Source organism: Balaenoptera physalus (genome assembly GCF_965194825.1).
Source record: "Balaenoptera physalus genome assembly, chromosome: 6".
NCBI classification, from domain to species: Eukaryota; Metazoa; Chordata; class Mammalia; order Artiodactyla; family Balaenopteridae; genus Balaenoptera; species Balaenoptera physalus.
The window spans coordinates 119,979,462-119,994,682 of record NC_138885.1 but is presented as its reverse complement, the minus strand read 5'-3'; the positions used below and the strand labels follow the sequence as shown (position 1 = coordinate 119,994,682).

The window sequence follows — 15,221 nt, the reverse complement described above, 5'->3', positions numbered from 1 at the left end:
ACCTTTGCCTCTCCCTTCCTCTTTTTTCCGACCCTGGGACCTTGGGCGACAAAAAAGCAGGATGCCTGGGTTCTGATCCCCACCCCAGTCTGGCTGCCTCTCCCTGACCCTTAATCCACCACTGCCTGCTGATCTATCCACCACCTCATTCTCTCTTACTTCCCTCCCTTCTTCCCTTTGGGACCATCCAGGCTCCATGCTATTTTTCCTCCTGCAAGGAGTTGGCCCAATGTCCATCAAGGTGAAAGGTGTTGGGGGTGGGGATGGCTTCCTCCCCCTCTGAGTGAAGTCTGGTCCACCCTCTCTTCTTATTTCCAAATCTGAACCTTGGTCCTCCCCTAGCTCTTGGCAAGTTCTTCCTCCTATTTACTTCCACCGTCCCACTTAATTTCAGCCCATTTCCCCTATTTCCAACCAGCACATTGATTTCTGCCTCACTCTTAGCCAGAGTGCATAGACCCAGTGCCTCTTGGGCCCCATTTTCCCACCCCTTATCACCTCCATATCTCCCTTTAGGGTCAACCAAATCCCATACACCCCTTTTCAAATGTGGGGTTCAGCTTTGGTCCAGACTCTAGTCAGCTTCAGGCCCAGAGAAAGGATGGGGGTGGGCAACACCCTATTTGTTCCTTCTCCAACTTTTCCTCTCTCCCTTTACAGGTAAAGCTAGCATGTATCAGATCACCATGATTTGACTTGACTGGGATATGTCCCCCACAGCCTGGTGTCCAGTCCCCTGTCCCACTCCACGGCCCACCCCTCCCTCTAGAGGCAGCACACTCTGCAGTGTTACAGCTCCTACCTCATTATCCCAACCCTCATCCTGTGTCTCTCATCTTCAGTCTCTCCTCCCCCAACTCTGTCCTCCTAAAGCCTGGAAGGCAGAGGAGGCTGAAGCCACAGCTAACGCTGTAGTGGACACGGCTGGGGGCTGGGCAGGGGGTGGGAGTACCCCCCCAGGCCTTCACTGCCCCTCCCTTCCCTCCTACCCTGAATGGGAGGGAGGGAGGAGGCAGCGAACCCAGCCCCCAAAGCTTTCTCCTGCGTGAACAAGAGGAAAGGAATGAGGCAGGTGTGTCTGGCTGCTCCTGCCCACCCCTCCTCCCGGGGGACTCTCACCCGCCTGCCTGTGGTACTGTCTTTAGGGGGATGGGGAGAGAAACCCTGTCCTCTACAGAGGCAGCAGAACTGAGCATGTGAAATGTCCTGCTGCCTTAGTCATGTCTGAGAGCTGCTGGGATGCAGGAGGAGTTGGAGGGAAGGGAGCTGAGGGCAAGCGAGTGGGGGCAAATCTCCCAGGTGGTGGGCCTACAGGGGTGCATCACCATGAGAACCTCCTTTCCTTCTCACCCCTACCCAGGGGTAGGGAGACATGGGTCAGGGCCAGGGAAGTATGGGGATGCAGGTAGGCTGGCAACTGGGAAAAGGAACAATACTTCATCCTTGGTTGGTTCATCAAGAAGGGTGCCACTCTGGGGTAAACTGAGGCAGGCAGCAGGACTCTCAACTGTGAGCAGCAGGAGGCCTGGATGAAGTTGATGAAGTGTTCTTTCCCCAAGAACTTGACCCCACCTCCCTCTCCACTGCCTCCTCCTTGAGGGTCTGGTCCAGAAAAACATCAGATCTGAGAGCCAAGCAGAGTGCAATGCTGGACCCAGGCTGCCAGCTTAGCAGCATTCATATGGGGGTATGGAAGGGGGGCTGGCTGACCTGCCAAGGGGCATCCTGAGCTGGGGATCTGGGGGCACAAGAGACCCAGGAAGGATATCCCCCCACCCCCAGCCTTACTTACATACCCCGCCTCCCCTGCCTGGACTCCAAGAGACCAGAATCCAGACAGCGAGTCTCCTGGCCCTCCCCTGCCACCCTTCTCCAGGCCGCACCTCCTAGCCCCACCTGCTCCCCGGGGCGCTGGGCCGGCTGGGTTGAGCTGGGTCTTGCCCAGGATTACTCCTCTCAGAGTGCCTCCTGTCTCTGCCGACGGGTGCTACTGGCCGACACTCGTCCTGGCTTGTGGCAGAGGGCTCAGGCACAAGGTGGACAGCTAGAGCTCTGGCATCCAGGGCTCCTGATCCAGCCCCTTGCCAACTTCCCCACTGCCTCCATCTAGCCCAGGCCTCATCTCTGGTTTGGAAGATGGCTGTAGTCTCCTAACTGGCCCCCTGCTGTCAACTTGTCCCCTGCCATTCAGTTCCCCAGACAGCAAGCAGTGTGGGAATCAGACCATGACACTTGCCTGCCTAAGACCCTCTGAAGGTTCCCATTCCTCTTACATAAAATCCCTTACCTTGGCCTCGAAGGATGCCTAATGTGACCATTCCCCATTCCCCATCCCCCATCCCCCTCCAGCAGCTCCTCTCCTGTTAATCTGTCCCTTGATTTCTTCACTCCAGTCACACTGGCCTCTTTGCTGTTCCTCCTGAGATCTTTCTGTCCTCAGAGCTTTTGCATTCACATGGACTCTGCCTGAAAAGCCCTTACCCTCAATTTGTGCATGGCTCTCCTCCTCATGCAGTCTCAGCATGAGGTCTTCCGCACCCAGTAGCTTTATCTAGAGGGGCCCCACTCCCCACAAATCACTCTACATCCAGCACTTTGCTTTATTTTCTTCACGGCACATAGCATTGTCTGAAATGACCTTGTTTGTGTATTTTCTTGTTTATTGTCCATCTTCCCCAGCCCGAATGTAAACTCCAAGAGGGCAGGTCCTGTGTCTCTTATTCACATCTGTATCCCCAGCATCTCTCGTCCCCCACAGAGTGCCAGGTCACAAAGAGTGAAAAATAAATATTTGTTAAATGAACGATGAGGGACAGAGGCCAGTGGGGGAGGGTGTCTGAGGCCTCTGCAGAATCACTTCAGCTCAGTGATGTCCATTCCTTCTTTTTAATCCTCCTCCTCCTCCCCATCAGCTTCCATTCATTCCCTCCCTCTCCAGGGGTAGGGGTGAAGAGATAAAAGGAGGCAGGCCCAGAGGATGCCTGGCTGACACTGCCCTAGAGTGTGGGGCAACCGCCAGCCCAACGGAGCTGTCTGAGCTTGGGTCAGAGAGCCGGGAGGCAAACCGGTCCTGGAGGCCACAGAAGTGAGCAGGGGGTCTGAGCGGGCCTGAACCGTCCCGTGATTGCAGTCTTGACGACCTCAGAGCTGGGAGGTTCCTGTAAGATTTTGTGGTCCATCCTCCACTCCCAGGAACCAAGGTGACGCTGCCCGGCCAAGATCGCAAGCCGCAGAGGACCAGGCGCAGGGAGGCGAGCCGTCCGCTCACTTGCAGACGCTGACCCACTCGGTGATGCGGCACTCCTCGCAGACCACGAAGCAGCACCAGTGGAAGCGGCAGTGACAGCGCTCGCTGCGCGTCTGGCGTAGGATGTTGTGGCCGCGGCCACAGCACATGCTGCCGCAGCCGTCCGGGCCCGCGCTGCTCTTGTTGCACAGGCGGCCCACGGTGCCCGCCGAGTCCAGGCGCGGCTCGCGCTCGCAGAAGTCGGGCGACTTCTCGAAGTAGACCAGGTCGGCGGTGCCGGCGCGGCGCCGAGACCCCGGAATGTCCGGGGCTGGCGAGGGTGGCCCCGCGGGACCCGGCTCCAGCTGGCCGCCGTTGCGGTTGTGCGGCCGGATGAGCGTGGCGCGGTGGAAGCGGCTACGTAGCAGTGCCCCTACAGCGCGGAACTCCGGCGTCACCTGCCAGCACGTCTTGAGCTGGCAGCTGCCTGACGTGCCGTGGCACTTGCACTTCCGCCGCATGTTCTCCATCACCGCCTGCAGAGGGAGGAACGGGGAGGGGTGACGCCCGAGGCCAGCCCCACTGGCCTCCTCCCGGCCCGCGAGACTCTCAGAGGCTCTGGAAACCAACCCCCATTGAACGGAGGCAAAAGCTGAGGCCCCAAGTGGGTGGGTGGGTGGCACAGCTCCTAAACCAGGCGGTCAGGAGAAGAGTTCTGCCTACTCTTCTGCTGCTCTCGCATCCACCTCCCACCCGGCCAGACCCTGAGGGAATTCCCTCCTTCCTGCTTCCCCTCCTCTCCCCCTGCCTTTCCCAGCAGCTGCAGGGGGGCCCTTGGGGCTGGAGGCTCTTGCTTCCAGAGGGGGGATCCCAGATCCTCAGGGAAATTCCCTCTCCTTCCAACCCTCAGGACCAGGAGCAGGGGTGTGCTGGCCCCACTACATCCCAGCCCCAAAGCCTCTGGCCTCACTCCAGGCAGTGAGCGGAGGCTGTGGGGAGTCTGAAAAGCCCCTTAACTCCTCTGGGCCCTGCAGCACTTTTCAGGGAGCCTAAGGAGAGGGGCCAGGGGCTGGGGAGACTCCACCTCCTCCCCCTGCCCCCCTGCCTCCCTCCCATTCTCCCATTCTACTGGTTGGCACTTATTTTGCCCGGTGCTGAGTGCCACCATTCCTCCTAGGAAACAGTGAGCACCAACAGGGGCCAAAGGCCCTACCTGAATACAGAACCAAAGGGAACCCAAAGAGCCAGACCCCCAGGGCAATGAAAGTGGAGAGAGGTTCCCAGGCCTCCAAGGGAGCTAGGTACAGGAATACAACCTACCCAGCCCCTGCCCAGCTCTCAGCCTGCTCTCCTGAGCCTCCTCCCAAAGAACCCCTTCACATTATCCTCACCAGAGACCCCAGAGGAAATTGGCCACATCCTCCTCCCCCTGCTGCCCCCCCACTCCAAAAAATGATCTGGGTCCCCCAAACCTGGGCAGTAGGGCCATAAGAGAGGGACCCCGTTCCTCCAAGTCTTAAAGGGCTCTGCAGCTTGTATGTGCAGCCTGTGGTGTCAGCATCACGTGGAAAACAGCCCAATGCCTCCCCTGGCCAACAGCTCCAGAACATCTGCTTCCCACAGGCAGCAGCCATTAATTAACCAGTTTAACAAGGAGGAGAGGCACTGTTGTTATGGGCTAGGATAGTATCAAAGCTTGGGAAAAGAGCTGCATGGACAGGACAGGACTGGGTGGGAGCTGGATGTGACCTGAGGGTGGGTATGCCTCAGTTTACATCACCTCTCGGTCATGATGGAAGAGCTGAATCAGCTCCAGTCTTTGTGGAAGAAGAAGGTGAACTGGCCTGGGCTGAGAAGCCAGGAGAAAGGGTAGTGAGATGGAGAAAGTGCCAGCTAGAGTGAGGGGAAGCCAGAAACAAGGCCTGAGCAGGCTGGGCAGAGCCAAGAGAAGGGACAGGGGTGGAATAGCCAGGAAAAGAGGGTGCTGAGCCACCATGAGGGCCAGGGAGGCAACTTAGTGTAGACTACACTATAGAACAGAAGGGCTCAGGGCTCAACTGCCTGGGGATGAATCCTGCCTCTGCCACTTTCTCACTTGTTGCATCACCTTAGTCAAGCTTCTTAGTCTATCTGTGCCTCACTTTCCATATCTGAACATGAGGCTAATAATAGAACCCTCATGGGTAGGTGTAAGGATGAAATAGGATGTAGTAAAATGCCCCAGACAGTGCCTAACACAGAGTAAGAACTCAATAAATTAAATGCAGGATATTATTACTTCCCCTTTCTTTCTTTCCTCCCTCCCGCCCTTCTCCCTGCCTTCCTTCCCTCCTCCCTTCCTTCCTTCCTTCCTTCCTTCCTTCCTTCCTTCCTTCCTTCCTCTCCTCCTCCTCTTCTTCTTCTTCTTCCTCTCCCTTTCCCTCTCCTTCTTCTTCTTCTTTCTCTCTCTCTCTTAAATAAATGACCTTTGAGGTATATGAACATTCGGGGGTGGGGGGAGAAAGGAGGAGGACAACATAACACAGTACCACAGTAGCCCCTAGGGATCTCCCTTTGCAGGAATCCCTCATTCTGCACAGAAAGCCTGGGAGAGGAGGGGGGTCCCAGCATAGGAAAGCACCGAATCATGGAACATTTGTACTGGGGAGCCTTATGGATGATGCAGTTCAACCTTCTCATTTTACAGGGGGAGAGACAGAGTGGCAAAGCTGGGCCTAGACTCTGAGGTCCTGACTGCAGCCCAGAGCTCTCCCCACTACTCACAGCAGGAAATGGGAGAAGCAGGCTGCTCAGCGGAAGGGGAGCTATTCCAGGGCAGGGGTTGTTTTATCCCCATATTCCCCAGGCCTAGTCCAGCGCCTGGCACACAGTAGTTATCCAAAACACATCTGATGACTGAATTAGGAGGGGGCAATGAGAAAGTTGCTAAGTTAGGGAGAGTGGTGTGGTCCCCAGAGGAGACATAAGCCTGGGGAAGGGGAGGGGCCCTAGGCAGAGGGGTCTGGAGCAGGCCCAGAGGGATGGGGTTCTCACCTGCCTCCCCACTCGGTTGTTGTGGAGCCTCATGCGCGCATGGATGTCTCTGTGAGGCTCCCGGGAGTCCAGAAAGTCTTTAGAGAAGCGCTCTCCGAAACCCACGTCGGGGCTGCAGCCGCCCCACTCCCAGGAGTCCTGCAGGCCTGGGCTGGCAGGAGGCAGGGCAGGGTGCTCGGGAACTCCGTGGCTCAGGCCCTTACCGCGCTGCAGCGCTTCCAGCTGCAGGCGGTGCAACTTCCGACGGAAGGCCTCCTCGTCCCCACGCCGGGACGCGTCGCAGCCACATGCCCTCAGCTTGCCCAGGGCACAGGCGTTGGATACAGCGTGCACCACGCCAGCTGCCGAGATGGCGTAGGCGAAGGCACTCTCTCGGAAACCTGCGCAGAGAGACGCAGGAAACAGCCTTTGAGGAGCCTCCACATCCCATCCCTCTGCCCTCCCTGCCCAACCTTCTCACCATACTGAGAGGAAGCAGAGGCCCAGTGTTGGGGGAAAATCTGGTACAAGGGCATAGATTCAAAGAGGGGCAGAAATCACACCGGAAGTTCTGCACACAGTGGAATGGGGGAGGTCTCTCCCACAGCCCTCCGTCTTGAACTCCTTTCCCTTGCTTCACCCTTAGCCAAGCTCAGAATTGTGACTACATCTCTCCTGTTGGACAGAAAGTATCTAGTAAACATTAATTTTTTTTTTTTAACCATCAGGGACTTAAGCTACTACCTCTCATGTGATATTTGCAATTTTAAGATAAACCTGCAGAAAGAAGGCAAATTTTAACCTAAAAAAAAATTACCAGTGATGGAATTCAGGGCCCCAGGAGATGTTAATGGGCAGAAGGGTAAGTAAGAGGAGAAGGTGTCCTCCTAAAGTTCCCGGCCCCAAGATTTCCTGCCTGCAGCCACCCCCTTAGGCCCAGCAAAGAACACTATCTGATGGCCAGATGCGAGAGGCGAACAAAAGAGCCAGCAGAATTTCCCCTTTGCCTGTCTGGACATCCCAGAAAGTCTCCTCAGAAAAGGGCATCGTCCAGCCACCTGCTTGTGGTCGGTCGAGGTCAGCTGAAGAGGTTGTTTGAAGGATGCTGGAGGTGAGCCCACCGCCTGCTCAGGGTTAAGCATATAGTGGTGTTGAACACTGAGAAGGAACCGTTAGCTAAGGTAGATGCCTTCCTGAGATGCTCAGGGCTGCAAAGACTCCCTGATGAGCCACTCTCAGGAGTCCAGGACTTGTCTACACTGCTTTCCTCCTTGGCGTTCCCAAGCCTGAGCCATCCCCTGGGCCTGTGGCAGGGGGAGGCCTACTTGCAGAGGAGGGTTGGGCTCTGGGACCTGCAAGCTGCTTCTTCCTTATTCTGCATCTGAGAAAGGACCGGCGAGGGGCAGGTTCTGGTACCGGTCACTGACCAGCCTCTGAACCTGAGAGAGTTCAAGCAGTGGGAGAAACTAAGGGCAATAACAGCTCCCACACTAGGAGGAGAATCCACCTGTGCCATAGACACCTGTGGGGGAAGCCCAGAACCCAGCTGGAGGCTGATGGCTTGGTAGAGGTCAGAGATTCAGAAAAAAAACAAAACAAAAACTGGGTCCTTCTACATCAGTTTCAAAGACTGGGAGGACTTGGGGGCCTCACTGATCCCAGAGAGCCAACCAGGAGAGATGCCCGAGGTCGCAGGGGTTATGGAGCTGGACACAGACCCAGCTCTCCCAGCAGGCCTGGCCACCTTCTGCTGAAGGATGTTTGGCTCTGGGGAAGACAAGCTGCTGAGTAAGAAACCCAGGTAGCCCATTTCCCAGTCCTATGGCCCTGTCTATGCATGGCACCAGGAAAGAGCAAGATGCTGGCCCAGGGGAATGTGCTGGGCCAACCCAAACACCATTTTCCAGGCTCTGTTACATTCAAGGGCAGGCCTAGAGGAATCTGGAGAAAGCCCGCAGCCTACAGAGAACACCCCTACCTACCCCAGGCAGCTAAAGACACCATCCCAATGGCCTCTGGCAGCTGTCACAGCCACTGAAGGAGTGACTGGGCAGGGCTTGTGTGGTCACCCTCTGATCCAAGCATTTAGGCCTCAGAGAAGTCCAGCCCATTGGGTCTGCCCCCAGCTCCTATTCAGGGCCCCAGTTTCTGTCCTGGCCCCGACTGTCTGGGGCAGATGCAGGCACTGTGCCATCTGGCCAGCTGGAGAGGGAGAGGGGAGGGGCCTTGGCCAGCTGGGCTGCCCGGAGCACTGGGGGTGGGGGGCTCGTTAAGACGCACAATTAGCCGCCCTGCCTTTGATCTGGGACAGGGACTGCCAGCATCTAAGTGGAGTCAGCTGCTGCTACAGGACGAAGCCAACGGCCAGGAAGGGGCTGGGGGAGGAGGTTTGGAGGGCAGGGAAGTGTGGAAGAGAGAGGATTCAGGAGTCAGTGGGAACTAGGAGGGGTTTGAGAAGCTTGAGCCCTGCCCATTCAAGTCAAAGAGGAAGGAGAGGGGAGAGGTCTGGTCTCCATTCCCTCCGTGCAAATAATCTGTGCACAAATAATCTGTGCGTGCTCGTGTGCCTGGGCTGGGGAGAGAGAGAGGGTTGTGTGCATGTGGGAACACTTAGGGGTGACACTGAATGTAGCCACATGTTTGCACAAACACGGGTAGGTGTTTGTGTGTGTGTTGTGTGCGTGTGCGTGCGCATATCAGTTCCATTTCTTGGATTACTCCTCCATTGCACCAGTTCACCTCTGGGCACACGGTAGGAGATCATGGTGGCCTTGTAGCTTGGGAGGCAGTATGCTGGGGTTTGAGGGCAATCTCTAAAGACAGCTGGCCTGCATTTGAGTCCTGGCTCTACAGCTCACATACAAGCTGTGTGACTAATGGCAAGTTACCCAACCTCTCTTAGCTTCATTTGGAAATGAAGATAATGATAGGACCTACTGCATGGGGATTGTTTGAGGATGCTAAAGTACAGATAAAGTGCTTTAGAACAGTGCCAAGCACACAGCAAGTACTTAATATGTTTTGGCTAATTTATTTGGTGCCACTAGAATAATAGGACCTTAGGTAATCCTGGGATACAATTGCCTGTGCCTCAGTCTCCCCATCTGAGTACCACCACATACCCCTGGAGACCTAGGCATAAAACAAAGATTCCCCGAGGATAAATGTAAAAGGGAGGTGGGAGATGAAAGAGCCAGGGCCTTGGAGAGCAGAGGATGGGCTCTCAAATTGCTGGGTTCCCCTGGGCTGGGAGCCTGGCTTACTGCAGAGCCGCAAGCTCCCTCTTTCCATCCCTTCTGAATGGGCCTGGGCCTTAGAGAGGGCAGTACCCAAACTTCATGAGTGCTCCAGTACCCGCTGTGTGAATCTACTCACTCCCCTCCACCAAACCTCTCCCGGTCCTCTCATCCTCTCTCACTCCAGTGCCCAAGCCCAGCCCAAAGTAGCCCCTTCCTCAAATTTCCCTCTGGTCCCCGCATCCTGAGTAAGAGATAGAGGGGTTCTCTAGTCCTCACAATGAAGAGCCCCCCTGTAGCTGATGTTTGTCCAGCATCTCACCCATCTAGGCACCAACCCTGTGGATCCTCAGAACAGAAAGCTGGGGATACCACTGCCCTCGGTACTTAGGTCATAGCTGCGCCTGGGCTGGGGGTTCTCTCACAGCTTATTTAGGACTATTTCTAGCCCCCCTAGAGGCCCCTCTCTCTGTCCCCCAACTCCCATGGTCCAGCACCCTCACATCCCTCTCCTTGGTTGGGTAAAGCCCTATTGTATGTCCTGCTTCCCAAGCACCCACTCTAGGTGCTCAAGAACCCTTCCCTCTCCCTCTTACATCAGAACTCCTTCCCTTCAGCCCAACCCATCTCAGGGAAGGTGTCAGGACAATTAGATGACAGTAACAGCATTCAGATGGAAGACCTGGGGGACCACCTCCTTTTAGCAGTCTCTGAATTTTAAACATGGCAGAGTGCACCTTTAAGAGAACCCCATTGGCAGCTTGGGTCAGAAGGGGGGTGGGCATCCTAATAGTCCACGTGGGGGAAACTGGGGTCACCTGACCCCATAATGGACAATCTATGGCTTGAAAATAAGGGAGACTGGGGGAAGGATCCAGTCCAGGGGCTGGTTACCACCAAGATGGGTCCCATGGGATTCAAATTTAGCTAGTCCTTGAGGTGATGGGCCAAGATGGACCAAAAAAATGATCCCACAAGTGTGGAGTGAGGGAGACACGGCAATGGTGGCCCTTGGAGGTGGGAGGTGGAGGGAGTGGAAATTTCTTTCCAGAAGCCCAGAGTCCCCTCCGAGGAATAAGTAGAAATGAGGTGTTGCAATGCTGGGGGGGGGGGGCGGGGGGCAGAAACCACAGAGGTAGGAAGGTGTTCCGAGGCCAAAGGTAGGATGCCAGCCTCCCTGCGGGAGCCCAGGAGCCACTGTCCCGTCCCCTCCCGTCGCCGGGCGCCGCCCCGCTCCGGCTAGCCGCGGCAAGTCTCCCGCATCCACACCTCACCTCTCCCCACACCCGTCCCCCCAGCTCACCTCCCGCTTATTAAACTGCAGGTGAACCCGGAGCACCTGGCACCGCGCCAACCCCGCGGGGTTCCACCGCTCCGAACTCGCCCTCAAGCTTCAAAGCCCCCGTGTCCTCCACCAGCCTGAACAGGCCTCACCCGGGCGAAGCAATAGGGACTCCTGGGAGTCTAGAGGGGACAGGAGGACCAGAGGGAAAGAGGGGACACCGAGGCTGGGAAGAGGGATGAAGAGCTAGCCTCGCCTCACCCGAAGTGGCAGGGGTGAGAACCTCAGTGCCTGCCCGAGCCCCCAGTGAGCAGAACCTGGAGCAAGCTCGGGGCCCGAGCGCTGGAAAGAGAACCAGACTTCGGGGAGCGAGTGGGCTCGGGCGCGCGGCGGCGGCGAGCGCTGGCCCGGCCCGGCCGGGTCAGGAGAGATGCAGTGGCCCGTCACTTCGTGTCCGAGAGCGAGAGGGCAGCGGGGGCGGCCGGGGCGGGCCGCCGGACCTGAGTTGGGCTGGCCGATCGGCGGGGGTCGCGGGGAGCCTCTCTGGGCAGACGTCTGGAGGGGCTCAGGGACTCAGGGGCTCAGGGGCTCAGGGGCGGGAGCGCCGGCCTGGGGAGGGGGGCGCCCTTTTTGAGAGGCGCGCGGCTGGGGCCGGGAGCCGTCTGCCGCTGCCCGCGGGGATTAGTTCGCGGCTGCATGCCGCCACACGCGTCGGGCTGGGCTCGGCCGGGGAGAAACAGCGCCCTGGGCGCGCGGGGGAGGGAGGAGGGAAAGCGCGCGGGGGCGGGGCGGGCGGGCGGCCGGGGGCGGGGCGGGGCGGGGCTGGGCTGGCGGAGGCTGGCGTGGCCCCTGACTTGGGGGCTCCGGGGATGCAAGGAGGGGTCCTGGTGGAAAGGGAAAGGCCCCTGACTCTGAGTTCTTTCTGAAGTTCGGGTACATTAGAGTCTGACTCTCCCAGAAGCCTCTGGGCCCCAAGGCCACAGGGTACAGGGGTACCCCTCCTCCTCTACTGTCACCTGAGAATTGCACAAGTTGCAAGGAGCCATGTCCCCACACTGTCCTACCCAAGCAGCTGAGGGGAGGAGAGAGAGATACCCAGCTAGGCCCATCCAGGAGGCAGGACCCCCATCTTTCCCAAAAGACCTGAGTCAAAGCTTAAGATACCAGGGCAGGAGGTGGGTGTGAGTGGAAATGAGTGACAAAACCTCCTGTCACCTCCAGCCCAAGCCACTCAAGGGATTGTCAGGGTAGACCCTGGGTCACCCAGAAGTCCAGGGAGGGGGACAGATAGTGGGCTGCAGCTTCTTTGAGCTGTGAGGGGAGGAGGAATTGGCAGGGCCGTCAGGCCTGCTGGGCAGGAGGCAGGCACACACCCAGTGCCTCTGATTTAGAGAGGATTTTCAGGGGTGGCAAGGATGACACAGAGGCTGGTGGTGTAACCCCGCCAGGAAGAGCTTCTGCAGAAGTACAGTTTTACCTGCCCAGGCTTCCCTCAACTACACCATTTGGCAAAAGTCCCTGACCCCTCTTCATGTTGATTCTGGGTACTTTATCACAGGCTTCCATCCTACATGGTGTTTACTAGGTAGAGGGTAAATTGACGCAGGCAACAGATATGGATATTTCCTGGGCCTGAGATATGCAGTGTCAGTCTCAGGGCAGGATAACCCCAGAGTTCAATTCTCAGGCATGAAACCTGCTGCCCTCATCCCACACAGCCCAGCCTGGAGCCACATCTACCCCATTTGTCTGACCCTCATGGACTTTCCCAGAGCAGAAAGAGGCAAGAGAGCAGCACAGCTGGCAGATGGGCACCTGGGGTGGTTGCCAGCTTGAGGGAGTGGGTTAGGGAATGGCTGGCAGATAGGTTCTGGAGTGGAAGTGCTGAGTGGGATGGGCAGAAGGTCAAGGGTGAAGGGCAGCTACCTCTGCTGAAGATGGGACTCTCATAGGGGATCTTGTTTCGAGTCTCAAGACTAGAGCAGTTCCAGCGCTGGTCCCGGAACTGGTGCTGGCACTCATGGATGGCGATCTGGATGCCCTGGATGGCTGAGGCGGCCACGTCAGGGTGGCGCACACACACCTCCATCTGCCGCTTGCTTAGGCCTGGCAATGTCAGGCACACTGTGTTGGCGTTGAGCACGGGCTCCTGGGGGAGGCGGAGGCCCAGAATATCATTGGGTGAAGACCTGCAGGCATGTGGGGTGGGGGTGGGGGTGGGTGAGTGTTTTCAGGGGCTAGGAGGGCCCCATCTAACTATACACACTCTGTCCCAAAGGCCATAATTCCTCTGTTCCCACCCCTGCTTTTGAAGGTTGAGCCCATCAGTATACCCCTAAACATTCTCTTTTCCTCGACCTTCTCACCAACGTCCCCTCCAACACAACCCACCCAGCTGCACACCCACACAGATTACGTGCAAATGCACACACATCCGGTATGCCTGCGCACACAGTATTTCATAAGTACATCCCCAGGCATAGATGCTCTCATATGCAGTGTTCTCCGGGAGACCACTCCCAAACGGCATGTTTCAGTCAGTCACATTCATGCAGGCACACTTCTGCACACAATGAGGTGGACACACAGACGCCAGAACACTTACACACATGCACACTTCATCAGACATAGTTATACACATACACACAGACACTCACAAGTACACACACATGTTCATCTTAACATACATTGATCCATGAGCCCTCGCATTCACACACATGTGCACACACAGACTGCTGTCTACAACACAGCTTGCTGGGCTTACTCGATCACAGATGAACAGACACACACACACACACACACACACACACACACACACACTGAGAACCCTTCTAGCTGCAATCTCTCAACACACACACACACACACACTGAGAACCCTTCTAGCTGCAATCTCTCACTGACCCCACCTGGGCTACCCTCATTTGGCCCCCAACCCCTGCCCCTCTTGGGGGCGATTTGCAAGGTGGAGCAGGGCAGTTTGAGTTTTACTCCTGGGGTGGGGGGTGCATTCCCCCAGCACAGCAGGAACTCCAGGTTGGCACTTGCTTCCCCCTAAACACACACCTCCCCTTCTAGCAGCCATCACTCTCCTGGGCACTGCCCTGTCTCCCTGGACTGCACTTATTCTGTCACCAGTTCAACCCCCTCCTGTGAGAGTACTCTTTCATTGGTCACCAGCGCTTTCCCGCGACACCGTCCCTCCCTCCTTCCAGGGTCCCCTGCCCCAGCAGGAGCTCAGAGGCCCCTGTGGCTGAGGGTCCCAGCTCTCCAGGAGGGCGGGGCATAAGGTGAGGGCTCACCTGGGCAAGGCGGCAGCCAGCAGCAGTAGGAAGAAGAGGAGCGCGCAGAGCGCGGGCCGCGGCTGGGGCCGAGGTCGGAGCCGCAGCCAGGGGCAAGGGTGGGTGCTGCCCATCGCGCGCGGGCCGTGATGGGCCAGGAATGGGGGGCTCACAGCCCGGTGGGACCGGCGAGCCAGGGGCGACGGCGCATGATCCGCGGGGGTCGGGGCGGCTTCGACACACAGCTCCAACTCGGGTCACGGCTCCGGGAGCAGACGGTGCCCGCCTCCCCGCTCCATGGGGCAGCGCCCCCGGGCACCGCCCTCGGGGGGGGTGCGGGCGGACTCACCGGGCACCTCCTGGCACAGGGGTTCGGGGAATTTCCCGAGGGCCCCCTGAAACAACTCCCGGTGCCTCTCGAGGGTAAGGGGGGACCGGAGGTGCTGCGGGCGAGGGACGAGAGGCTGGGGTGCTGGGAAGCCCCCCCAGCGCAGCGCGGTTAGCCTGCGCTTCCGAGGGCGTGCGAGGCGGGAGGGGTGGGGGGGCGGCGCTGTCTGTGCCCGGCCCCACCGCCCAGTGAGTGAGTGACTGTCCCGGCTCGGGGAGCTCCGCCGCCTCCCCTTTCCTCCCCCCCCGCCCCCCCCCCGCAGTGTGTCTCAGGGCTCTACCCCACGTGACGTCATGACGACGGGGCGAGGGGGGGCGGGTAGAGGCGTGTACTCGTCCTGAGGCCACTGTGTCCGCTCAGGATTCGGGGCGGGAGCGGCGGTGGGGAGGGTGGTGGGGAGGAGAGGTGTTGGGGTCTGTGCGATCAGGCACAGGGCGGTGCCAGTGAGCCGGCTCGCTGGTTTGTGTGGGAAGGTGCGTGTTACTGCGAGGTGTGTGCGCCTGGCTGAGCCGCAGCTGCTGGGGAGCCATCCCCCCCAATATACACACCTGCAGGGGCTGGGGGGAAGGGCTGGCCCTCTGCTGGCCTCCCCCACCTCAGGAGGGACTTCCCAGGCTTGGCTGCCAAGGCAAGTGTGGGATCCTGCAAAGGGGTTTGGCAGCCTCTGGATCTTGCTCTTGTTCGCTGTGTGACCTTCAACAGGTGCCTCCTGGACACTGAGCCACCCGCTGCCTCTGTGAAATGAGGTTAATGAGGTCCAACCTCATGTAGTCAGTGAGCCAATGAAGGTAAAATTACT

General features: G+C 58.1%; 1 protein-coding gene across 2 annotated transcripts; it reads right to left on the bottom strand.

Annotated features, from left to right (window-relative positions):
* Positions 1–2,639: 2,639 nt before the first annotated feature.
* WNT10A (Wnt family member 10A) lies at positions 2,640–14,671 on the bottom strand. Of its 2 annotated transcripts, none has more exons than XM_082466477.1 (4): positions 14,056–14,671; positions 12,683–12,945; positions 6,260–6,639; positions 2,640–3,762 (listed from the first exon to the last, which is right to left on the bottom strand). In XM_082466477.1, exons 1-4 carry the CDS (start codon positions 14,166–14,168, stop codon positions 3,265–3,267), a joined length of 1,254 nt encoding a protein of 417 aa, XP_082322603.1. In that variant the 5' UTR covers positions 14,169–14,671; the 3' UTR covers positions 2,640–3,264. The 2 variants fall into 2 exon arrangements, with proteins under 2 accessions (XP_082322603.1, XP_082322604.1); XM_082466478.1 differs by having other exon boundaries at positions 12,683–12,905.
* Between the last annotated feature and the right edge of the window lie 550 nt (positions 14,672–15,221).

Coding starts and splice junctions, on each gene's coding strand:
- WNT10A (XM_082466477.1), bottom strand. CDS start 14,168: ATGGGCAGCACCCACCCTTGCCCCTGGCTGCGGCTCCGACCTCGGCCC. Junction 12,946..14,055: donor CTGGCTGCCGCCTTGCCCAG/GTGAGCCCTCAC, acceptor ACATGCCTGCAG/GTCTTCACCCAATGATATTC. Junction 3,763..6,259: donor ACAACCGAGTGGGGAGGCAG/GTGAGAACCCCA, acceptor CTCCCTCTGCAG/GCGGTGATGGAGAACATGCG.